The sequence below is a fragment of the Passer montanus genome, unplaced genomic scaffold, assembly GCF_014805655.1.
Source record: "Passer montanus isolate IOZ18808 unplaced genomic scaffold, ASM1480565v1 scaffold9, whole genome shotgun sequence".
Taxonomy (NCBI): Eukaryota; Metazoa; Chordata; class Aves; order Passeriformes; family Passeridae; genus Passer; species Passer montanus.
The window spans coordinates 6384717-6411481 of NW_024374367.1; the positions used below are offsets into that span (position 1 = coordinate 6384717).

At 41.4% G+C, this 26765-nt stretch overlaps 1 protein-coding gene across 2 annotated transcripts in view; it reads left to right on the forward strand.

The window, feature by feature from the left end:
- CHCHD6 (coiled-coil-helix-coiled-coil-helix domain containing 6) overlaps positions 1–26765 on the forward strand; it is a 108151-nt gene that overhangs the window by 41930 nt on the left and 39456 nt on the right. For both annotated transcript variants that reach the window (XM_039695554.1, XM_039695555.1), the window contains one exon: positions 14212–14282. In XM_039695554.1, coding sequence (XP_039551488.1) covers positions 14212–14282 — 71 coding nt within the window. The remainder of the gene's footprint in view (positions 1–14211; positions 14283–26765) is intronic.

The following is a 26765-nucleotide window of genomic DNA, read 5'->3' on the forward strand; positions in this document are numbered from 1 at the left end:
ATGTGGGGAGGGATTTCTGTTGACAGGGATGGGAAATCCATTCCTTGAGTTGGGATGCCATGCTCCTCTGTATCCATGAGACCCAGGGATCAGTTGCCTGCCTTTGGAAAAACAAGCTGTGTTCAGGTGTTATCTCCAGCCAAACCCTCTGCCCTCTCAGTGGGAGTTAAAGATTCAGTGCCCTTTGATAAATGAGTTGATATGTCCTGGCAGGTGTCACTGACACCATTTGCTTTCTCCTGTAATGTCTTGGGGCTGTGGGTGAGCTATTGCCATGTGTGTAAGGGCTGCTTTGTTTGCCTCTAGTCACAGTCTTGCTCTAGCCAGTGCTGTGGGTACCTGGAGGAAGAAGAGCTAGTGTGAAATGAACTTCTGGTCTCAAAAAATGTGTTTCTCTTTCAGAAGAATTTCTTGTCCCCATCTCCATAATTGAACCATACAATATTCTTTACAACTTCATTTTCATTTCTTATCCAATTTATTCAGTTCTCTGTTCATCCCCAGCCCTTCCTGCAAACCCTTCCTCTCACAAACCCACCAATGCTTTCTTTGAACTGACAACATCTATGATCCAAAAAAGCAGTTTGCCTTTCAAGCCAGTAGAGCAGTACAGCAAAGCACCCAGTTCATCAAACTGTTGATTTAATCTTCTGAACACAAGAATAATCCCCGGTGTCGTTTTCTAAAATAGGTTGACAAGATCCATCCTAATCATTCAGTTGCTTCCAGTGCTCAGGTTGCCTGTCTGGGGCTGTGTGGATGCTGCTCTCAGGTGCCAGTGGCTCTTATCAGTCTCCCAGGGCACAGCCTTTGATGTTTAGAGAATGGAAGATCCTGTCCTGTGCCTGAATTAAATTTCTGAATGGGAGCAAACTGAAAAGGGAACGAACCTGAAATCATCGTCTGAACCAGTTCCACCCTTCCATCCATTTAAATGTCGTGCTGGGGTAAGAGCGTGACAGGGAGGGCAGCATCCCTCATTTCTGCTTTCTGCAGGCATCCATTAGGGCTGAACAGCATCTTTAGAGGAGGCTAATGCTCCTTGCAGTCTCCCTGTCTGCAGGGACAGGTTCTTTCCTTGTTGCTGGTGGCCAACACACAAACTGACTTCCAGTACCTTGTGCTCAATTCACCCATTTAATGGCTTTTTTTTGCTGAAAGCTTGTGATGTTTAGTAGTTAATATACCTCAGTACACAGCTTTTAGAGATCAGATAAATTGATTGGTAATTTGATGAACTCAAAGAACATCTATAATAGGGTAACTAAAATGTGTTAGATGTCAGCACAGCCTCTCTGCCTTCTCTGCAGTGTGTGTGTTCTCCCTTCAATATGTGTTGACTGCTGTACAGTACATTACATCAAATTACAAGCAGCCTCTATGCAAACAGCAGTTAAGTGTTTGCTTCCTCTTCAGCCTGCACGATTAGTGCAGAGATGCGTTTGCAGTCTGTGTGCTGAAGGGTGAACTGTCAGAGCCTTACGGTGATTTTGTTTCCCTGGCATTTAGAGTATCTCTGCAGAGGGAGAGAATGATGCTTATGGGCTGCTTCATCTTGGAGGAATCCATCCTCAGGCTCGACTTGTGAAATAAATGTGGCAATGTGTGGTTTGAACTTAGTGTCTTAACACTGAATTTAGCAGCTGAATTTAGATAACAATCTGGTATCTGGTCTCATCAGTGTATCACTATGAAGACTTGTTAAAGGCAGAACAAAAAGACCTAGAATGTGATCTTGTCTCTTTGTTAGAACTCAACACCGGAGCATTTGTCAAGTCTAGTCCAAAAAGAGCAAAACAAGAGGTTCTTTTGTCTTACTTCTGAGAGCTTTCCCCATTATCTAATATTTCTGATATCCTCCCTCGGCATTTTTTATTCAACCAAATTTCCCCTTAATTTCATTCATTTTCTCATTGTCTAATAGTTTAAATTTCTGATTCCTCCCACTTTGTGCTGTTTACATGCTTGTTTATAAGCAGAATTGGTATTTATAAATATGTGTATGTATATTTATGTAGATAACACTGTTACCAGTAAAAGCAGGGCTACTTTTCTAAGGGAAAGCAGCACTTGCACACCCCCCCTCTGTCTCTCACCTGTTTTACTGAGGTGCAGTTGTACCTCAACAGCAACTACATCACCCTGCTGCAATAAATACCAGTGCTGCCTGTTATTTCTGTGTAATTCACCAACCAGTGTACAATTAATTTCTGGCCCTGTTATTGCACTATTGGCTATTTTATGAAGCTGTAGAGAGTTAGCACAGTGAATTGATTAAATGTGTTCCAGACCTTAGGCTGGATTCTGTGTGTCTGCTGGGATTTAGATGATTGAAGCTTGTGCTTCTCTTGGGATATTCCAGATTTAGACTTAGTCTTGGAAATTGGTTCAGGTAGACAAAACTTCCCTGTGTGTGGAATTCACTTGCATAAGAGCCTGACTTTGGGGAATCTGAGATTTTTGTTTCAGCTCACAGTGGTCCTTGCACATGTGGCAGGAAAAAGGCATTACTATTGTGACTTAAAAATAAAGCCAACACTGGGATTCATTTTGTAAAGGTCCTTAAAATTATGGCTCTGCCCTTACAGAATATGCTGTCATCATGTTAATGGAAAATATGGCTAATAATTACTCTATAAATTGACTCCCCGGAAGATCTCAAATTTGTGCTGAATTAAGTAGTCCAAAGATCAGACTTTAAAAAGGAACTACTCCATATTTACAGCGGCTGTACCTTCTGAAGTGTTTAGTAGTTTACTGTGGGTGTGTTAAATACATGTTTCATGACAGCCTGGGGCCACTTCTCTGAAGGTTTTTTCCCCATCTGCCAGTCATTTTAAAGAAACATAAATAAAAGAGCTACTCCAATTTCTTGAACATATAATGCATGTTCCCCAGAGACCAGGGTGACTCAGAAGTAGCTTGTAAATAACATGTTCAATGTTTTTAAATAGATGTGTACCATGAGGCTCACAGTGAGGTCTTCAGCCACTGCAAACTTGCTTTGCCTGTCACAGAATCTCCTGGTTTCTTGATGACGAGGGGTGGATTTTTGTTTGGTTGGGTTTGGGGTTAATTGGTGGTTTGCCCACACATACTGCTGCCCCAGGGATGATCCCAGCCACAGTTTGCTATTAAACACCTTGCCTCAAATGAAGATTTCCTGGCTCACCCATTTGCATTTTAGCCCCATTGTAAGTAAATACTAAATAATGGATAATTTTGTTTTGTTTTAGTTAAAAATAGTAAATATACATCTCATATGCAGTAGAACAATGTGGGGGTTGAACCCTGACAGACGTGGAAAGGAGGTTGCCCTGGTAGGTGTTGAGCAGTGGAGTGGCCAGCAGGTAGAAGATGTTGCCCTGCACAGGGAGCAGCAGCAGTGAGGAATGGCCACAGAGCCAGGACACACTGAGAGGCTGCTGAATCTGTGCCCATCTCCAAGAGGCCCCAAAGGGGCAAGAGATGGGAGAAGAAAATGTGGGAGCTGAGATAAAGCTCTAAGCCTCTGGTTTGAGAAGACTTGTAATAACTAGGTTATTTTATGAGAAGAGCTAGCTTTTCTTTTCCTTCCCAATTACTGCGTTTCAGGTCTTTTAATAAGAAAACCAGCTTAATTCCTTCTCCTTTCTTCTGCCTCCTCATTCTTCTGAACACCAGCCAAATTTTTTCTTTCATAATTTCAAGCTGCAAGGTTGCTTTGAGCTTGCATGCCTGGGTCAATTGAGGAGTGCCTGGGTTGTGGATTTTTTTTCCCCAGAGATGTCTCATGATGTACTGGATGGGACACAAAATCATCTAATTTGCCCTGACATGCAGCAAGCTTTGAACTGGCTGGACTGTGGTTCTTGATCAGAGAGGAGGACTCATATGGGCGTGTAAAAATGCTGTGTTGTGTGCCTGTCTGAGCATGTATATGCATTTTTTTAACCTAATTTTTCATAATAGCTACGTATACCACAGAATTTCCTTTGGCTGTTTAGGGAATTAAATGTAGTGTATGAGACCTCTCACCTTTAGGTCATTTGTTGAGATGCAGCTTCTGTTTGCAGCAGCAAAAAGCCATTGTGCCTGATGGCTAATCACTCATTCGTGTGGCACTGAGGTAACTCTTCCTTCAGCTGGAGACAAGGGTTTGTTGCAGGAAGAACAAAAAAAATCCCCCATAATAGTGTCCTAACTGTTGATTTCTGTGAGAGCTTCCCAGGGAGGAACACAGCATTTGTCCCTGCTGGCTGAAAACAGAACAGTGCTGGGTTTTAAGTTTCTGTGTTCATTTTTTCTGTGGAGAGAGGATTTTCCTCCAGGTCTGAAGTGTTTGTGGTGTTTTCTTTTATTCCCTCCTGTTGTTCCCCAGCAAGAGCATAGTTCTGTCCCTTCTTTGTGTTCTTGTTGTCTGAGCTCAAGCTGTCTCTAGTTGAAGAGCTTGAATTTTCTGCTTGGTCTTGTCCAGATACAGGTGAAATACTGATTTTTATTTTTTTTTATGAGCCTGAAAAAACATCCATTTATAAAAACACTGTTTCCCAAGCCTCTTTTTCTTACAGAGTTCGTCAGCTACAGCAACAAGCCCCTGATAATTAGGATGCTTACACCAAAATGTTTCTTGTGGAACTTAAAGCCTACCTATATTTCCTTTTAATTTAGTGCCAAGTTCAAGGTCTGTTGTTGCTTGTATGCAATAATCCTTACTGTCAGACTGTGTTTAGAGATGAAATTCTGAGTAGATTAGCTTGCATCTATGGGTATGTGGTACACTGTGCATGTGACATTCTTCCATTTGTGTTCCTGAGAAGCCTTGGCAGCAAGACATTGTGAGATTTTTGAGGTTTAATGTTAATAAGTAATTATTCCTATTATTGTTTAATAGGCTAAGAGTGAGTCCTGCCTTGTTGCATTTGCTGTGCCTGGATTCTGTAATGACAGTTCCATAACTGAGCTGGTGGTGCCCAAAAGCTGCATAAGGCCATGGGTGACATCCTGCCCCAGGGCTGTGTCCAGAGTGGCCTCTGCCATACAGGAATGAAGGAGTTGTGTGGCTGCTCCTGCTCTCTGTGGGTGTTTGATTTTCATGTTAATGTTTACAGCTTAATAGCCCCCTGTGGAAATGCCTCTCTCCGTTGATTGGAGGTCTGTGGTCCTTCTGGGTTTTTTTTGGAGCCTTCCCTCTTTGCCAGCTGCAGAGGTGTCTCTTCAATGCCCCTCTAGAGGAGGCAAAACAGCTGCATTAAAAAACAGGTGAAAGAGAAGATTGCTAAAAGTAGAGAGAATGAGACTGTCAAATGATGGGAATTGCTTACAAATATTTTCTGATTTCTTTCTTTCCCTTCTGCCATCCTTTCTCCTTTGTCCTCCTAGTGGTTTATTTTTATCTTAGGATAAACATCGTATTTATTTTCTGTTTGCTGTGTGCCGAATTTCAATCTTTTGAATGATAAAATACATATAAAAAGATACTAGTATTCCTTTCTCTGGAATAACTGATGCCTTGCAGGGCAAGCTAGAGGTTATGTGACAGTGATATTGTAAAGGCAGGCCAAAGGAATCTGTGTTAATCCATTTTCTTTTTCTTGTTATCAATGTTTTGTTTTATATTTTATTTTCCTTTCTAAATAGTAATCAATATTTCTTTGTAGAAATAGTTTAATAACTTTTTTTTGCCACCTGCAAAATACATTGTTGCTTTATAATGTTTGTCCAGCTATCACTAATAAGGGAGAATGACATGAAGTTATCCTTTGTAATACTATTTTTGAACTGTGGAGCTGGGAACTTTTTCCAGGTATTCATTAACTGAGGTTTCTAGCTCACTGGAAGATAAGTGAGCATTGTCCCCATTTTAAAAGTGAGACCTTAATGCTTAAGGTTAGTATTTTCTATAATAGCTTTTTTCTCTTCACTTTTTGGTTATCTGAGTATGGTGTATTTCTTCAGATGTGCTGATTACCCATAAGTTGAGCTTGAAGTTTGAATAATGAGCTCCTGAGCATCTCCAGACAGAGCCATGAGCCAGCAGGCACTTCTGAGAGTGTGGATTTGTCTGTGTCATTAATCGTGTACAGTGACCTGTGAAGTCCTAGCAGTCTTTTTGGCTGTAATCATTAAACCAGTCTCTCCTACAGGATAAAATGGGAAGAGAGCCTGCAAGCACAGTGAGAGAACCTTGACTGAAAATACAAATATCTTCAGAAAATGCTCTGGGAGTAATAGTAATAAAGAAAAAGTACAGTGGCAAAATAAATTGCTGCTGATACAATTTTTCTTCCTCTCTCAAGTTTGCCTCTAGTATGGCAGATTTTCTCCCTTCGATAAATAAATGCAAAGATGGGAATTGCTGCCAAAAACTGTCACATTTCTGGAACTTTCAGCCCCTGATTATTCACATTAAGCCTCTCCCCCCACCCCCCAGCAGTACAGTATTCTGAATATGTACACCCACCATTCTGTCAGATCTGTGCAGTCTGTGTCTGGTTCATCTTCTGTGTCTTTGATGTGCTCCATAACGTAGGCAAAGAGAGGTCTGATAGTCTCTCTAAAAACCTGACAGTTTGTGTGACAATCTGTCCACGAATCCACAGGCTCCTTGTCAACCAAATGAGCCTTTGAATATCAGAGGTTTCAGAACAGCGCTTGCAGCATTGCATATGCACCAAGGGGAGAGTACAACAGGCTTCCTTGTAACCTGAGAGATGTCTGCGTTTTCCTTAATCATTCCAGGGACATCTCATCATTGCTTGTTGGCTGGTTCTCAGCCCCGCACATGTCGGGGTTATTTAGCAAAGCTTGATTTACTGGAAACTGCACGTGGAGAATAATTTGTAGTTGGGAGTAGAGGAAAAACCCCGGGAGGGGGTGGAACTTCCAGGCTTCGGCTTACTCCTGGTTTTCAGTGTTTTATTGTTTGTTTCTTAAAGTGACTCTCTTCCCTGCAGTTGCTTTACCCATGCAAGTGTATGGATGTGATGCATTTTCTGAAGTATTCTCCAGTTCTCTTGTGCATCCTGTTGCCTTGGGTTCCTCTGTTCTGCCTTCCTCTGGGAACCCAGTGTACTGCATTCTTTAGCTACCTGTTGTGTAAAAGGATGGGGTCATGAATTTAACTTAGCTTTTTTTTTTTTTTTCAACTGGGACAGGAACTGGACCAGCTGCTGCAGTTTATAAATGGGACTTGGGGATATTCTCAGCAGAGAGAGATGGAAGTTTTAGCTCAGCATGACTGTCCGAGGTGGTGGGAGTTTTGTTGGAGGCTCTGTCAAATACCAGCTTTGGCATGATGGCATTAAATCTTAGCTAAAATGTTCCTTCCTTCCTTTCTTCCTTCCCAAAATAAGCTCCTGTGACAGGCCTGACAGGGGAATGTGCTTCGTATCTTTTTTATTGTATGACAAGTATTTGATGGCTGCCAATTTTGTTTGATGGAGTTTTTTTTCCCCCTCTTTATTCCCCCTTGAAAGTGCTGGTCAGCCTTTGAGTGAAAAGGCTGCATTTCTTAGCACTCTTGATATTCTGACAATTTCCTTCTTCTCCGTTTCCCTTGGCATCGATTCTCTGCATTCCTGTCTCTCTCTCATGGACAATGCCCAGTTGTTTGAGGCAGCATCCTGTGATCTCAGGGCTCATCCTGATAGTGTGGTAGATCTGCTGGTAGGACCCAAGTGTCCCTGCAGGATGAGTTGTGCAGCTGCCCAGCCCAGGGGCTGGGGTTTGGCAGTGCTGTGCCCTCAGTGCCACGGGCACCACGTTGTCTGTGCAGCTCAGCCACGTGCAGCACTCCTCTGAAGCAGATGCTGAAGACTCCTGATGTTTAATCGATGCCTGGGAAGCCTGTTTACCTGCACTTGTCAGGTGTAATTGATTCGGGCATTTACTGTGAATTCCTCACCTTAGCTAAACTTCCAGCTGGGAGGAGGGCAGGGTGATACTCCCCTACAGCAGTACTGGCATTAATCTGGGCCTTTGACAATGCTGTTGCTGTCCTTTCCAGAAAGCCTGAGTTACCTGCTGGAATTTTATGGCCTTTGTCTTTGAAGCTGCTTTTACTTTCCAGAGTTTGTTTAAAGAATTGGCAGTGCTTTGTTTGTAGTCTTTCAGAAGGGTGTGCTTTAAAGCAGCCTCATATAAACACAGCGTTTCTTTCTCTTTTCTCCTTCTTCCCCTTTTAATTGCTTCTGTAGTAATAATTTCTTTTTTTGCTGGTTGCCTTTCTGACTTGAAGATAACATGAGGCTTTTCTGCCTGCTTTCAGTGAGGCTCTTGAAGCTTTTGGAAGTCCCTAAAACCATTTTGCTGTGGGGTACCTGTTTTTAATTAGACTCTTCCCAGGGTACTTTCATAGACAGCCTGACTCTGATGTGGGATCACAGCCTGGGTCTGTAAACCCATTTTCACTCGGATGGAGTATCTTGGTGTGGGACCCTGCTTCTGGGAAGTGCTGGGATGCATATTTTTATTTGAGTCACTATATGCTTAAGGGACTGTAACTTAACCTTTTTGTACCTAGTTTGTTATCCACAGGGTAAACCCAGCCATGTTTCTTCTCCCCAGCTCTGCCTCCCTCTAGCTTTGTGGAGACAGGTGTTCTGTGGGATTTTATCTTTGAGAAGCTTTCTAGATATGCTACAGAATTAATTTTGCTTTCAACTCAGGATAATATTGCAGACATGAGAAGATCTGTTCAAAGAGGAATGTACTTCTGTTCCTGACTAGTTTAACTTGCCTGTGTTCTTACTGTGGACACTACTCTCTTTATGCTTTCTCTGAATCTTAATCCAAAATTTATGATCTCACAGCTTATTGCCGAAGGAAAGAAAAGAATGGAACAAATTCAATGCTCTCATTTCATTATTGGTCTCAGCGGGAGGAATGGATGAACCCACACATGAACAGCAAACAACAGAGCTGTGTTTAGAAGTTGGCTTTGGCTGAAAAAAAGTCCTTTTTTTCATATCAGCAAGCTGTTTGTAGTTCCTTGCATCTTTTCTCTGTTACCTTTTAAGAAAAAAAGCATATGAATTTTCAAAAAAGCAGTTTAACCCTTAACTTCTGTGCTTTAGTTATATGCTCTATAGGCATGTTTCTCTTCCTTCTTAATTGGCTTTTATTTTTATGTGCATTTGATGGTAAGGAGGAAATGTGAATGAGCTAACTGCTTGCTGATACCAGCAAATGGGCTGAGCAGAAACACCAGAGGAGTGAGCTCAGGAGGTGAAGAGATTGGGAATTTCAGAATATGCTGCAAGAAACAAACTCCCTGTTTTGGACCAAAGCTGATAGCAGTGATTGATTGTGTGGGTTGATTTTAACACATCCACAGGGTCATCCAGTGAACAGATCAGTTTGGCTCATCTGCCTCTGTACCTGAGGGAGGGATGCAGGTACACGGGGTAATTTTTCAAATCTGTTAGGAGCCGTTTGTGTGAGACTTGTGAGTGGTGAGGACGAGCAGCCTGATCTGCAGCGCGTGTGAAGCAGCGACCTGCTGAGGTGTGGGGAACCTGGGTGCACCTTTGCTGCCCTGAGGCACTGCTGGCAGCAAAGCTGGCTCCCAAAGCTGGCACTGACCCACGTTTCTCTGCAGCTTCCCGGAGTTCCTCATGGCAGCAGCTGCACCCAGGGCATGTGTGTGCTGCCTGTCCCCAGGAGCGTGCAGGCATGCCGCAGTTGTGCTGCTCCTCAGGATGGTGTGAGGTCTTAATTCTGGCTTCAGAAGCAGCTGGAAGCAGGAATTTTAATGTCTTCCAGCTGACATTTGAATTTGATATGTAAGAAGTTAGTTTTGCTTTCCTAGCTGTTTCTCTCAGAAATTTTCCATGCCCTTGTGGGGCACACCAGGTATTGCCCGGCTCACAGCACTGCCTCTTGTGCTCTTTTGGGTTTGAGAGGGGCTTGCAAAGGGCATTTTGCTGCAGGCTGGTGAGCGTGGATGTCAGCAGAAGGGATCGAAGCAGCATGTCTGTCAGGTGTGAGGCAGATTGTACCATCCAATCTCCCGGCTGTCGTCTGCAGCATTTGTCAGGGCCTGCACTGCCCTGCTCCGTTTCATCAGAGCTATCACTGGCATTCATCTAGGCTGGCAGCATTTCAACAGCTGTTAATCCTCTTTGTGTCTCTAAACACTGTGACCACTGACAAGCTCCTATACTCTGAGGTGTCAAAATATCTCAAGATATCTCTGGTGGTGGTGGTTGCGTTTGTTGGTTTTAAATCAAGACACCTTCTAATCTATTGACCCGAACTGAAACTGATGGAGAAATCTTTGTCCCAGTGTCAGGTTTTTAATGCTGCTGCTTGATGTTCACAAACAATTTCACCTGAAATCTGATTAATTTTGATTTCCTCATGCTTGTTTTGCTCAGTTTTCTGTTTTACATGTTACTGCAAGTAGCACATATTTCACTGAAGTTGTAAGGAATGTAGTTTAATGTCAGTGTGTGAATGAGCTGGCAGGGTTTTCTCTTTATGTTTCAATTAGTTTCCCTCCTGAAATAACCCTGAGAACTCAGTCTTATGCTATTATGTTTTCTTACTTTCTTTGCTATATGCTCTGGAAAGGGCCTGGGCAGTGTAGTGAGGTATAGTAGTGAATGTTGGAGTTTCTCTACATATTTGCAGCCAAGAAGGAAGGCTGAATTAAAATTACTCCAAATTTAGCTCTAAGTTTTAAAATTGATTCCCTTTGGAAGGGAATTTTTAGCACAAGGGTGTTTTGGAAGAGTGGAGAGCAAGGGTATAGCAGCAAATGTGTTGTAGAAAAACAGCAGGGTAAAGGAAAGTGGTTCTGTTGCACTTTAGGCTCTGGTTATGTATTTTTACGACTTCTTGGTGTTTTTATTATTTGCTACGAACCATCATTTAATAGCAGGGAAAAATCTTTCAAACTAACATTTCTTTGCTTTAGTTTGTTTGTCTTCTCTGGAGAGCTCTCTCCCCATATGACAAAGCTCTGATGTTCTGAAGTTGACTCCCCTAAGGCTCAGCTTTATTGAGAGAAGTGAAACATTTTAGGTGGTTCATTCATTCTTTCTGTGTCTTTTGTTATTTGAGCCCTTATGGTGTCCTTTGGTCATGTTTTTAAACTTGTTTCTGCAACTAAGACTGCCAGGAGCTTTATTTAATAATAGTTGAGGTCTCATGTTCAACTTTTTCTTTGTGAACTGCCATTTTATCTCAAGCATCAAATAATGTGAAAGTAAATTAAAAGCAGCATTCATGTCTTGTAATTTCGTGTAGAATGTTCTCTCTTTTACTGTACCACTGAATATCGTTTTATGAAGATAAAGGACTTCACTAAGACTACAGGCAGCTCAGACTTTGTTTCAAGTGCAAATACCACACCTTGATCCTGCTGAATAGCCCTTGTGTGGAGGTGACCCTGCTGGAGTTGGGGGAAGTGCTCGGGTGGTTCCTGGCTTAGCTCCTCGTTTGCAGCTATGTTATAAAGCCCTCAAAAGTTCTAGGCTGCTGGAACGTTCTCTCCAGCCATAGCATGGTGGGTAAACTGCTGAAAATGAAGCAGGTCTTGTGTCTGAAGTAGTACAGATGAGAATACTCGGAAAATTATTCTCTATTAGTAGACGCCCCAGATCACAGAACTTGCTGTGTCTGTGCCCATGCTGAAAGGCCCTTCTCTTGCCCATTAAGCCAATTTGTTGCTCATTTAATGTTTAGGACAAAAGGGAATGTGACTTTCCCAAGGTTGGAAAGAGGCTAAAGGCCAAGGAAAATGTATTTTAAAAATCTGCTTGTTGAATAAACTCAGATTTAAATGGTAAGCCCCTGTTTTTATTACTTGGGGAAGCATTTAAAGGTACTGATTCATAGCATTAGGAATATTGTTTTGTTGGATTTTAGAGTTTTTGGAGGGGAGAGGTCTGGACCAACAGCAAGAGGCCCAGTTGGATCACAGGGAAAGATGTTTCCTTTTAATTTTTAAAACACAGCAGCTTTATCTGCAGGTTGAAGGTGTTCTATGTCCCTCCTCAATCTTTGCATGATGCCTGGTGGTTGCTTTGAGAGCAAGCCTTTCCTCCTTCTCCTCACTGAGATTCTTGCCTCTGTTCAGGCTCTCACTTGCCTGCTTTTAGCAGCTTCAGAATTCAGACCTAAAGCCTGGGTTCCTTTCTCAGCTATTTTTGTCCGTGTCCGTAGCTGATGTTGTTGGAGATGAGCCTGACCGAAGTGCTGGGCAGTTGAACTCTCTAATGAAGTAGGTAAGGTTGTGCCACAAGCACTTTAATCGACAGCACACCCAGCAAATGATTCTGTTGGCCATCGTCACTTTCTTCAGGTGGGTTAAACGCGACCTCATGCTGGGGCTCACGTACAACATATTTGTTCCTGTTTTCCTCTCCTGCTGCTGTTTCACTGCAGAGTGCTGCAGGCTAATAGTGTCTGATGGGACTACTTCCTATTGCCTGAAAAATGTTTAAATTTGCTACCTTGCTTTCTCTTTTTCCCACTTTCTCTCATTCTGATCTCTCAGATCCAGTCCCTTTGAGAAATCAGACAGTATGAAATATGAAAATTGCTTGGGTAGTAATTGGAGAAATGGTGAGACCTTTGAAGCCCAATGGAGATAACGCTTACATCTACTTATTCACATTATTTAATTTTTAATGGCAAATTTAATTAATGAAGCACAGGTCTTGTGGTTTCATGTGTGAATAAGTAACAGCAGGGAGCTGTAAGTCATGAGGTCTGTTTACAGGCCAGAGAAAAAGGCACCATTAAAAGCTGAACTTTTCAATATAGGAAGGAGAAAAATGGATTTAATAGCATTGAAGTTTGACCACTCTGTAATAAGTAAGTAAACAAAAACATTAGTGATAATTTGCCAGTAAAATGCATTTTGAAGTGGTTAGTCCTTCATGATTCCTCAGTTTAAGTCTGTCTCCTAGGTCAAAGTTTGAAAAGCAAAATCTGTTCTGTTTCTTTTGGTATGTAACATAAATTCAGGCACTAAAGATAAAACGCTTAAATATAGCACCTTGAAGCCCAGGTTCTGAAAACCTTTATAAACCTTTCAATTAACTGAGCTTCATACAACTTCAGAGATACAGGCAGCTGTTATCCCTCACTTGCAGATGGAAAATGGTGACTTGCCCAAGATTGCACAAGTGGCAGAACCACTAATAGAACTTGAGTTATATCTGTCCTTTCCTTTTTCCAACCACTGAACAGTATGTGTTGGCTCATCATGCGCAGGACCAGCTGCATTTATGGGAAAATAAATGAAGAAGGGCAAGAATAGTATTCTATATAAAATGACCAAATTTGGGGAGAGACGAGATAGGCAGCTCAAACTGGCCCTAAATGAATAGCTGTCCTCGCTTTCAATACCATTTTGTCACTTTTTTTGATTGATTATTGCATATTTTCTGCTTGTGCCTTTTCAGAGTAAGAGCCTTGCAGATGGGCTTTGAGCGAGGCAGTTGCCAGTGGAGTCCAGCGGCTCTGCCTGGAGCGGCTTTATCAGCGGTTTAGTGACACCAGACCCTGTAGCCAGCCCTTCCCTCCTGCTGCTTGTGCCTGGGAGGCTCCTTGGTGCAGCCCAGAGGAGGAATTCGTCCTCCACATTTAGTGCCTGAGCAGTTGTGAGCTAAAACTCTTTCTGTGCAAGTTCAGGAGAATTTAATGCAAACCTCTTAAGCCCTGCAGCAAGACACTCAAGAGCCTGTTTGGCAGCGCCTTAACTGAGACCTGATACACCTCCCTGTGTTGTTAGAAGGGAAACAGGCTGCATAATTTTCTTTTAAAGAATAAGTAACATAAGTAGAAGCACTGAAATGTAAAATGGATTTTCCAGTGCTAGCAGCCAATTTTGATACTTGCATGTCAGTAACTTACAAGATCCTTCACAGCAATTAATGAAAGAAGAGAACAAAACATGACCGAACTCAAAATAGCTCTGTGCTGGAAACACCTTGTTTTTGTGGTTACATGGAATAACCAAAGCTCATGGTTGGGTGGTAGCGACCTTTTCCCCCTTTTTCCTTTCACAAAAGTGAGCCTTGGAATGAAGGATGTGTTGTGGCCTTGATGCATCTTATTGAAAATAAAATCGACTCTTAAGTATTTCTGGAATTCTTTGAACTGAATATTCTGTTTGTTGTTGGAAATTGTTATTAATTATAGAAGATGACTTTGTGACAAGATAAGATCTGAGATGCCTTTAATTTTTAGAACTGAGCATTCTATTCTTTGTTTCAGAATGCAGAGATCTACAAGATGACATCTGAGCAGTATCAGGAGGCAGCCACCAAGGCAGAGGAACGGATAAAGTGAGGAGCCATTTTTGTTCTTTTCAGCAGTTCCAGTTGCATTCCATAACATTTTGTGTGTAGCTTCTGGATGTCCCTGTAAACAGTGTGAAGTTACCTCATGTCAGGTACTGAGGGGGCTGAGGAGGTGCAAGCCGGCATCTTCTCTTTCTGTGCTCAGCTTGCAGAGTTTGGTATAAAGCTGATAGATCTTGCAAGGAAGGATGAGGGAGAAGAGAGGGACTTTAAAAATTAATATTAAATGGTAATATTTACTAGGGTTTTCAAAATAGCAATGGAACATGTTTAATCTGTTCTAACTTTGACCCATTGTACTTAACCTACACACTGCAGCATTGGGCTGGTGCATGGGGGTAGGAAGAATGGCACCACTTCTAAAGTTTTCATTGTCCAGGAGAAAAAAAGACAAACAGTCTAAATCTCATCCCTGTTAGTTTCAAATTAGAGTTGTAATTTTCATGAATGCTTTCTTAGAATGGGTGCAATGATTTTTCTGGTCTTTTTTATTTGCCTTAGCACAGTAAGTGGACCTTTAATGTTGCCTTTATACCGTGAGCATATATAGTGTTTAAATTATATTTGTATTTGCCAGTAGTGTTATATAACTTATTGTTCCACATGCACTAACAGCTGCCCAAGAAAAAATATTTTCTATAATTCTTAAATATTAATGAGGCTAAGGCAATTACGCTGTCAAGAGCAGCACTTGAATCTCAGTTGGGTAAACAGTTGGCCAATATGTAATAAACTAGAGTAGCAGCATATGTAGTCCGGTTGGGTCCAATCCAGACTCTACAATACTTAATTGCATAAATAGATAATATAGTAGTGATGAATATATTAGTGGGGTGTGCAGTATATTGTGCTGTCTTTATTTAAAATTATGTTTAACTGCCAAAACATCACATAACCTGTTGTAATTTCACATTTTTGTTTGGACAGTCAAGCAATAAGTTGCTAAAGAAGCCAAAACAAAGCAACTAACACATTGCTTGCATTTCCATCCTGTTTTCCATAGCAGAATTTTAAATTCTCTTTTAAAATAAAATTTGAAAAATTCATAGGACATAACTTTCCTATTGTCTTTGATCGATGGAATATGTTCTTTGATTTGTTCTGCAAATGTGTTGTGGACTTGTGTAGTGTTGATTTATCCTTGTGACTTGGTAAAGGAAGTGATTGGGACCTGGGATTGTGTTCTTCACTTACTAGTACAGACTGCAACTACCTTATTTTTTATAGGTAGTCTGAAGGTTGGTTCCTGATGTTTCTGTTTCCTTTGGTCTGTTCTGTTTCTTGCGGAAACGAAGGCTGGTAATGTAGGAAACTCAGGAATGCAACCATTTATTGCAAAGGTTAGTGGCAGAGACCAACACAAATGCTAATGAATTCTTTCTTTCAAGATTCAGAGTGTGCTTGTGGTCTTTTAAGGATTTCTTCCCCTTTTCTTTGAGCCTTTATCATCTAACAGTCCCTGGCTTCTGGTCTTATTGTACAGTGCTCTTGAACTTGATGGCAATATGAGCTTGAGCCATTATAAAGGGACAGATTCCTTGGGCTGTCTTCTTTGCAGCAAAAAGAGACACCTGGCCTAATGCGAATTTTGTGTGAAAAAATAACATGGCTGGGGGTGTTTTGAAAAGGGACAAGATGAGTGGAACGAGTGAAACTGAGGGTAAAGTTGAATATCATGCATTCTAGTTCTTCATAGTAGAAGTTGCCAGCAGTAGCAGGATTGCACTGAGCTGAGCTTTGGAGTTCATGATCTGGGACTGATAATGCCCTTTGATAATTGTACCTGCAGGAAGAATCATTGCTTTCCCCCATTAGCCTGCACTGTGTCACTTCCATCAGCATGCAGTGACCCTTTTCAGATTGTTGCTTTGTGTACAACACACTGTACAAACACTCCTGAAGTGTTCTTGTGCCTCACACCTGGGTCATGATAGGCTGGGACAGGGTCAGGGGAGGGCTCCTTCCTACACTGGCATCCATGCTCAGTTGGTAGGACTTGAAGTCTGTGTGTGGTGAAGTTCTCCTGTTAGGCATCCTACAGTCAAGTCTTTCTACAGCCTTTTTATTGTAATAACCTACAAGATCCTGTGACTTCACTGGAAAGAATAGTTTGCTTATACTGTTTTGCACTTTCTTATTAAAGATATAAGCAAAGTTGGTGCTAAGATAGGTTAGACTGATTTCTGCAGATGTAGTTCTTTGGTTTGCAGGAATAAACTGACACTCCTGCAAAATTATGTGAAATGGAATATTAGCCAAAGGATGAATGAAGTACAGGCCTGCCTGTTTCTAGTGCTGGATTACGATATCTCCCTAAGGAAAGGAAACCAGGAGTGGCACTTTCTCCAGTTGCAGAGTCCCTTTCCTTCACCATAGTGTCTCTTCCTGAGCTTCTGTTATCCCTGTTACACTGTGAAGACCTGCCTGTGGCACTTGTGCCTTCTGAGACCAGTCTACCCTGTATTTGTTCTCTGCCACTGTGTACCAGCAGAGCTGATGGAGGAAAAGGGAAATAGGGCTGGGGCTCTTTCCACTCTATTTTTCAGAGTCCGTGTTGAAAGAGTCTGTGTTGAAGCAAAGAGAAGAAATATCTGAAACAAAACCCCAGTGTTTTCTTGGCATTTAATGACTTTTGTAATTCTTTTATCAACACTTACAGCTCTGCACAAGTGCTTTCCATGGACTGTTTCCACTCTTTAGTGATTGTCAAGCATTGCAGGATTTAGGAATATTGTACACCTTTCCACCAGTGACCCTTCACAGCATGCCTGTGAGGTAGGCAAGTCAGCCTTCCTATCTGCCTTTGTATAAAAACAGAAGTGAAGTACTTAGTGCTGAGCTTCATATTAAATCACTGACACAGTCATTAGCTCTTGGTTTCCACTTCAAGGCTTGATGCCTGCATGGCCTGACTTATGCAATGGACTTTGTTCCTCATCTCTTCACCTGAAGCCAGCCTGCTCTCGTCTCCACATACGTCCTATCAGAGTGTCTCTTTCTCCTTTGTTCTGAGCTCTGTCCAACCTGTTTTATTTCCTCCCAGGAAAAAGATCCTAGCAACAAGATACCACTGAGCACAGCTTTCAGCACCTTAAGCAACTTGCCCTTGTTGCTTCCATGCTATGGTGAATTGGACAGTTGCCATGGACATATTGTCTCAACTATGTTGTTATAATTGCTGCATTATTATTTTTCTCTTTTGTTAACCAACAGAATTAAAGTCAGGGGACCTAGAACTTCCCCTGCCTTCTTTCCCTGTTTAGCAAACTGTGCACATCAGTAACCACCCACAAAGGAAGCAGCGTGTAAATAAAAAGCCAGTGCTCCCCACCCTTCCCTTCATTCCACATCCTTTTCTCAGTGTTCATAGAGCCATGACTCAGACTGGGTTTAGAGAAGACAACTTGCTAATCCCCTCCCTGCTACAGAGAATAAAATGGCATTTCATTCCAAGCTGTATTAATGCACTCGCTCCAGGGATAAAGCAGCACTCCCAAAAGGCAGTGGCCAAATTTTCTTTCTGTTGCGTTGTCTTTGTCTTCTTTTGAGTGTTACATTTAGATTAGCTTCTGAGGATTAAATGTTATTACAGTCCCTGAATCTGTTAAGGGGAAGGAAAAAAACATCAGTAAAGAGGTTATGGCTTAGTGCAGCACTCTAGATTTATCCTCAATATGCTGGTTTGGGGTTTTTTTTTTGTTTTGTTTGGGTTTTTTTTGTGATTTATTTTCTTTTTGAAGGTTGTCTTATCACTTTAAAAAAAATTATTTATTTTTGTGGTTGTTACTTTTTGATGCAAGAATTTGCCAGGGTGGGGGTGTGACTCTAAAAGGTAAAGCTGCAGGAGCTGGGTGAGGGGATTAGGAAGCTGTTAAAAGATAAAGTTGTTCTGAAGCTGAGTTTCCCTCTGAGATCTCCCTATAGTTTTCAGAACTGTTTTTGAAGCTGCTTACTGACTCTGTTGCTTTGCATGTTTTGCTGAGAGGACTGCATATGCTTTGTGCTGTTATCAAGGAGTGCATAAAGAATGCCAGTTGATCTTATCCTGGTGGAGATCAGCTGAGAATCCAGGGCAGCTTTCCAATGGAGAAACTGCTAAAGAGATTTACTCCATGCAGGATCTACTGTGTGAGAGTGTCATTTAATGGTCCTAAGATCTTTAAACTTAATGGGCATGAGTATTTAAAGTGATTATGTTAGAGAAACCAGCAGGTAGTAAGTATCCTCCTGGCTGAACGTGGAGTAGAAAACCACATTGACTCAGTGAGGGTGAGGGAAGAAGGGTCATAGATGGATTGTCTGCTGGCAACGGGGAATGTATGGCTTGCTTTCAGTACTCATGGAAATAAAGGTTTTATTGAATTACACAAGATTTTATGAGGCTGATGGCCCCTCCGTTAGAATGGCAAGATTAACTGGAACCTAGAGAAACTACCTTTTTTGTTTCTTTATGTAGATATGGAAAGTTTATAAAATAGTTATGTGAGTTTATATTGAGTTTGTTAATCTTGAAGTCTACTATGAGGCCTTGGGTATTTCAACAGAGGACTGTGCCCAGGAGACAAGGTCTGAAACAGTTATTATATGGACAGTTGTGAAGCCAGAGGAGAAGGGTAAAGACATCATAGTTTTCAAACAAAATTGCTATGGGATTTCTCCTACCATTAGATTAGATAAATGATTAATTTAGTGTTGAAATTAAGAACCTCTCCAACAGGGATTTAAGAGTTTTCATGAGTAAGAGATTGATTATTGCTGAAAGCTTATCCATAGCCTTACCTCAACATAGTCCTTTTGTGCCCTGCAATGATAATATTTTCACCAAAATTATTTGACTTCATCCCAGTCCTGTTCTTCCCTTGGTGCTTGGTTTGTGCTAGTTGTTCCTTCTTCTGTCTGCACTGAATCTGTTTCATAATCTTCAAATAAAGAGATGGGTTATTAGTCAAAGCTTTTTTGTTTCTCACTTTTATAAAGTTCCTCTTAGTAGGAAATTAAAATATTCTCTAAGAGATTATAATGCATGAAGTTCCTCAAATTTATTTCAGAAGATGGTAAAAGTATATGGGTGGATTTTGACTTTGTGTGATTTTATCTGGTGTGTATTTTACTGAAAGAAAAAGTTTCTGATCACTTTCAGTTCTGCTTCACAGCTTTTCACTTGTTACCTTAGGATGTAAACATTTTCCTTATGAATTCTGGAAGGCCTATTGTTAACTAACTACTTGTACCAGTGCATTGATTTCCTAGCAACATATATTCCCCTACTGCTTTAGGAAGATGGTATGTGGAAATAGAAGTTGAATATGTGCAGTGGATTTGCATAAATTTTCCAATTGGGCCAGACTATTCTTTTTTTGAACCAAATTTTAAATCTTGAAAATTGATTAGATTGTGTGTTTTATCCAAGTTGTTGAATGTTCTTTCTGAAGTTCAGTTCTTGAGGATTACTAAGATGCTGCTTGTAAATAAGATTTTTGTTTTGCCCAGTTAGTAAAATGAGTAACATTCAATCTAATGCTCACAGTATTGTGTTTCCTCTCATGCGTGATGAGAGATGAGTCCAATGAACTGAGGCTGCAGTTCTGTTAGTGCTGAAAAACTGGTGTGTCTTCAAAACTGCAGGAGCGTTTCTTCACCGCTACCTTGGTAGAACTTGGGCATTCATAAAATAAGATCTGAATAGCAAGGACTCAAACAGCAAAGGAGGAGGTGCCAAAAACTCCATGTAGTCTGTTAGGGGTGTTTCTGTTGCTGTCGATTTTTACATGAAAAGCACTTGTTTTCTGTAGTAATGTTGCCTTTATAAAGCCCTTAGATCAGGGTTTGTTGGCAGGCCAAATCCAGATTGTTTTCAAAAGCATGGATATTTGTGCAGCTGTTAAAACAAACCCCAGTCATACTTCGTGCATCAGAGGACATGAAATATTTCAGTTCACAGCTCTTTATTGTGGAGAATACAGTGAAAATAAAAGCAGATCTCTGCCCTCAGATTGGGAATTGCATATTCCAGTGTGTACAATGGTGGAAGTAAGGTTTCTTCAGGTTTCATAGTGTCTTAGTATGTATTTACAAATAATGGCAGATCCACACCAAAATCCAGAACTTTTTGTGCCTTTGGCCTTCCCCTCCCCTTGGCTTGAGTTGGGAAAGGTGTCATGAATATTAATTAATGACCAGCTTAGCCTATTCCTGCTGTGTTTTTCTGCCTGTCTTCAATGTGTGTGTGGTGCAGTGTGCTGGTGGTGTGGGGCTGATCTGTAAAGGACTGAGGTTAAAGTTGTCTGGGGAAGCTTTCCATGAAGAGTGGTGAATTAAAGATGTCAGAAGCAATAATGCCTGAGAAACCACTTGTTACCAGTGAATTAATGACTTGTTTGCTAATTAGCAGCCTGAGGCAACATTGAGGTAGCACTCTAACAATCTGGTCATTAATTCAGTTGCAACTGATTTCAAGGGCAATGTTGCTATTTTGAACAGTAATTGTATTCCTGATTCTGGATTATACACTCTGTGTCCTTGCTGTTGAGTCAGTCTTCTCCTGAAGTCTTGGAGGGATGGAAGAAGGCACCAAAGGCAAGTAGCAATGGGGGAAATTTGAGGAAATAGTTTGTTATGTAGGTCAGAGCTTTTATGTTTTTGTCGTCTGAGGAAATAAGGACTGTGACAGGACTGCTGTGGACACCTTGGGTCATGGTGATGCATCTGCACAGAGGAAATTAGTGTTTAGTGCTGAGCTGATAAGATTGATGTCCTTTTCTCCCTTATAGAAGAGAAAAACCACCTCAGCTATCCAATTGGGCTTCAATAACTTTAATTATTTATTTGTGTGATTTTTGCATTTTTCTTGTTAGTCCTGGCAGTTGCATGTCTGGACATATACATACCATACCAACTGCAATTCAATCTACTTTGACCCAAAAAACTGGCATTTGGAAGGCAGGAGCACTTGTTCAGGGATGATTATTGTTTCTTTGGAGAGAGCTGATCAGTGTTGTGCTGACTGCAAGGGCCACCAGCAGCACAATAGAGCAGTGTCAGGAGGCACCTGGGATATTTCATGTGTTGTTCTCCAGACTTTTTTATCTAAATTGTTTTCTATAAAGTTTTTTTTTCTATTTTCTGAGGACTTCTTAATTTACAATATTCATGTAAAACCAGAAACAAACAAAAAGCCCCCAACCTTCCCCCCAAAAACAGACTTGTAAGACTTTTTGTATGTGCTTGCTTTGAAAGCACCATTATTGATGTTCTCTGAGGGATGAGTAGCTGCTTAATGGGGATTTTTGCTGAGTCAGTGTTCAGAATTGCACAGCTTGGTAAAAGGGGGCACTGTGGTTTTGAAGTTTAGAGAATGTGGGCAGAAGCAAGGGAATTTTTTTAATAAGGTGAATGTTTAGCTTCAGATCCCACCTGAACTTTAGCACCAGCAGCTTCAATCTCCTCTCTAAATTTATTTTGGCATCTTTAGCAGGACATGCCACTCTGTCAGTGCAGAATACACTAATGGACTCATATTTTTGTCCATCCCTTTGTGTAGCATGAAGTAAACTGTAGGAACCTAGTGCACTACTCAGTGGCATTTTGGAAAAGTAACTGCTGTTCAAATGGGTAGTCAGGGTTTTCTTTTAAAAAAAGAACATTTCATTTGCAGTATGACATTATAAGATCATTCACATAGGAGACATTTACTGAACCTGCTGCCCCTCATGTCTTGTGGTTAAATGAAATCAGCATATCACGTCTTCAGTTACCTTCTTTAGAAAACTTTTGAGGAAGGTATTTAATAGACCAACAGTTCCCCAACTAATTCCCAGACATTATAGCACTGTCACAACCCATATATTCCTCGGGCTTGTGCTGCATATCTTCTACAGACTGCATGCTTTCCTTTCCTGACTTGAGATCTTTACCAGTTTTTAGACGATGTTTTTTGTCTGAAGAAAGAAAATCCCTATTCAGGTCACTTGTTGGGCCGTGTGTTGTTTTCAGATTCAGTTATTGCTTGCTATATTGCTTTTCTGCCTTGTGGGAGCTGAGCCAGCTTCCTTTCTGATTCAGAGAACTCCTTCCAGCAACAAGATTCTGACTCATTCCTCCTTGGCTTCCAGAGACTGTTTTGCTGCTAACTTTAGGCTCTTCATCTTTGCTAGTCAACTTTTAGTAGCTTGGCATCTTTGGGAAAAAATGGTGCATGGCTTTGTGGGCAGCAGATCCAGTTCTGTTAACTTCTGTATCTCTTGGCAAGTGAAAGAAGAGGCAGTAGTTTTCCTTTCATCTTCCAAACTGGCAGTTTCTCATAGCTCAGTATTCTACCATCATAATCAGTAAAGAATTTACATCCAAATGTACATTGGAATTATCCACTTGTGGGGAAAAGTCTCTCATTATTCTAAACCACTTGCCATCTGCCATGCAAAATGCTAATAGGGGTGATTAGTTATTGCATTTGCAGGTTCAGTAGGATAAGGATAATATTATTTTATGTGTTTTAGTTCAGTTTTTTGCTTATTGCTACCCTTCTGCTCCCCCAGAGACCCACAGCCCACCACCACAACCCCAGTGCCTGCAGCTTATGGGGTCTAAGGAAGCCAGTTAAATTTGGTTGAAACTGCATTTGGCAGAAGACAATGAAAGTCTTTCAGGATGACCCATGGATCAAATGGGAAATGGCCACTTGTGTGTGAGGATAAAGCATGTAGGAGGACAGGGGAGGTTGTGACATACTGGAGTAAGTCAGATGGAGAGCTGCAGCCAGCATTGCATGGGTCACACAATCTCTCTGCATCAATTTCATGATGGAAATGAAGAAGTTGATGTTGATTTCCAAAATTAGAAGTTGTTACAGAAAACTGCTAGATTTTAGTCACTTCCGACATCAATCTGTCTGTTCTAGAGTTTGGGGTTTTTGTACGTTTTTGTTTTTTTTTTTTTTTGGTGAATGAAATGTGGTTGGGGCAGGCTGTTTCTGCTGAATGCTGTGCAGTGACACAGCAAGTGGCTGACACTTGAGACTTGGACTGCTGTGGTAACTTTTGTTCTCAGTGATAGAATCTAATTACTTACACAGAAGAAGAATTCAGAACAGCTTCTGCCTGTCTGTGATCGAAGGAAAGGAGGTATCTGTGCTGGGAACAACAAGGGTGCAGTGAGTGCATGAACTCCAATGGGGAATTGGGTGGCAGTTTCAAAGAAACTGTCAAAACAGGAATTGAGATTGGGAAGTACTTGAGTGACTAATTTTGTAGGATCACAGAGTCACCCAGAAACTCACATTACTTTAAAATATTCATTCATTTGGCACTTCATGAACAATGTACGGAAAAACAGAGTTGGGTGACCTGTTATTAAAATGCAGCTGTCAAAGGGAGAAAGAGAGAGGGGAAATAACTGCAGGTGTGCAGGAGTGTGCTGCTGACAGCATGACAAGGCATGTGAGAAGGATTTAGACAGGAATACAGCAGCTTCAGCTGAAATTTGGGGGTAGAACCCCTGTTCTTCTGAAAATTGTCATGAGGTTTCACCTTTTCTTTTAGTCTGTCCCCTCTTGCTCTAAACTGTGTGTTACTTCTGCAAGCTTTCTGTTCTCCCTGGATCAGTGGCAGGGCCTGATGAGCAGTGTTTTGAATACTTGAGGCTGATCAGAAATACTTCCTTCCTGGTCATATTAGTTTAGCCTCATGAGACATGCAGCTTGTTTACACTGTGCTAGGTTATGTAGCTTAAATATTACTGATTTTTAGTAGACATTTGGATAATCTATTAAGCTTCTTCCATCTCTTATTTCCCTTGCCACACAGCTGTAACACAGCTCTTACCTCTTCCATTCAAACCACGTTATCCTGATGTGCCAGATCAGGGAATCCCATAGCTTGTAGTGAGGGCACAGTGCTTTGTGATAGTGCAGCATCCTGTGCTGAAAGTTAGCTTGCCTGGCTGTTTGTTCTGTGCTGATGAGTTTGTTATATGTGAATGAAATGCTTCAATTGTGTTTAATTTTCTGCTGTAAATGTCAAGGATGCAATAATGAGAGAGAATGAAACCTTTCTATGTGCTGTGTATTGCATCTGTCTGGAGTCATTTTTTCTGACAAGTTAGAGAAGCCATCAGAGCCAACTGCTACCCAAGGGAGGATGCAGTTTTACAGGTCAGTTAACCACCTATTGGGTTTTATATATGTACAGTGCAGCCTGGCAGCACACCACATTTATGTGACCAAAGCATCACTGAGCTTAGTCTGAAACGTGTGTAATGGACCCTGGATATATAAACATACTAAGCAGCTATACAACGTGTCTGATTCCTTCCCAACATGCAGAAACTGCTGCTCTGTGCCCTAGGATTTACTGGCAGTGCTGCCCATGCATCTGATTGCTGGTGTCTGGGGCTGTCTCTGCTCCAGTGACTGTGGTGACTAATGTGGTTTGCTCAAGTTGGTTCAGACACTGGTCTTAGTCAAATAATGCAGCAGAAAGCAGCTAATCCAGTCACTGGATTTTTTGGCTCACAAGAAATTCCAGATTGCTGGCCCATTTTGGTTGCTGCTTGCAGCTGTGTGCTGGAGCCAGCTACTTTTAAGTTGGCTTATATGAAGGACCCTGTGTGTCCTTGTTTATCAGTTTCTGAGCAGAGGTATCAAAGTGTCTGAGTTTAGAAACCGTCAGCCTCTGTCTTGAGATTTTTGTTCAGCTTGAATGGTTTCCCAGAGTAAAATGTAAAAAGAAGATCTTGCTCTTAACTCCATCTGGAATTGCTGTTCTTCCCAGTAAAGCCGAGTGATGGTGTGTTACTCACTGTGGAGTTACTGATTTTGCACTAGGCTAAAGAGCTGCCAATTCCTAAAGCACTCAACGTGCATCTCTGCTTGGGTACTCTGATCTTCAGCTGGGTGGAAGGACCAGCAAATACACAGACCTTCTCCAGCTTTCCTTGCTTTCCAATACTGAGTCTATAATCCTTTCAAAAAGGGAACCTGTCAGCAGTACCTGCATAGTAGCCATAGTGCTGTGTTTGAAACCTCCTGTCTCTGGGTCTGTATCCTGATGATATGGCCTTAATTGCTTTTTGCAGTGAGTTTGGGTGTTTGTCTTTGGAAACTGTTGCTTCTTGATTAATTGATGGGCATTGGGGATGGCACTTCTCCTTCTAGTGCAGTGCTTATGGTAGAAATTCTCAGAGTACCTTGCTTTAACCTCCCAGACACTTTGTACTTCTTCATGGGGTTTATATCCGTGTAGGAATGAATTTGCCAAGACAAATGAATGCAGTTATTGACTGAAGCAGCTGTTACCTGCCTCTATTGAACAGTTAGGAGAGGGTTAAGAAGAAAACCTCTTCTGAGCCACTAGATTGGCCCTGACTAAGATGAATGTCTAATTCACTCCCAGCGTCCTTACTGCTGCCAGTAATAAAAAGCTTGCTTCACATATTCACCCCACTGCAGACGTTTCTCTTAAATTAAATATCAAGAGGACATATAATAGCACGATTCCACGCCAAGCCAATATTATCAGATTGATGTCAGCAGTGATAATAGAAGAAGGATAAGTTGATGAGATTTCATTTATTAAATAAAGTAAGGGGAATACGCAGTGATAGAAAGGATTTGGTAACTCTCGGTGTCAAAATGCAGCAAGATCGTGCTCATTCTGTCTTACCTCAAGGGATAGTAGAGAGAAGGATGCCCTTTGTTTCATTTTAAGAAAACCTCTCCCTTCTTTTCTAGACAAAGACCTGATTTAAATCTCTCCGTGGGAGGGGGAGAGGAAGTTCTGAAATCATGGATTTCATGTGTATGTAGCCTTCCTGCCCACTGCACACTGACAAGGCAAAGGTTTCTTTCCTCTCTGTGATAGGAGAGGCACTACTAGTGAATTTTATTTCTAAACCCATCTTTTACTTTTTCCAAACTGTCATCTTTTCTTCTTTCCTTCTCCTTTAAACAGATAAGAGTGTGTTTTATTGATTTAATCTTCCATATTCTGTATGTCCTGCATGTATTTATTTCCAAAGTGTTGTAAGAGCTTGTTCCATACTTCCATCTGCAGATATTGTGCTATCACTTCCCAGCCCAGCCTTTCTCTCCTGCCTTTTTCCTAGCTGCTGTAAATGAGGCTCTTACACCTGTTTTGATAATAGCTGTAGCAGTTGCAGCATATTTTAGTTCAGACAGAGGCCAACTGTCTACCTCATTTGGTGGAGGCATATGCTTAAAACTTTGACCCTCTTTAGGAGAAAGGTCAAAGCAGACAAGGCTTCTGCTAGTTGTATATACAAACCTCATTCCTTTTCCACCGTTTTCCTTTTCTCTCGTATGAGAAATAATAGTAAAAACCCTCAATGACACATCAGGAGCAGTGTGATCGGGTGTCCAGAATGAATTTTCCTAAAGATTAGTTAGTGCCAACAGCCTTGAGCTAGGCTGAGGGTGAAGGGAGATGGTTGATGAAAGTCCACCTCCTCTGGAAC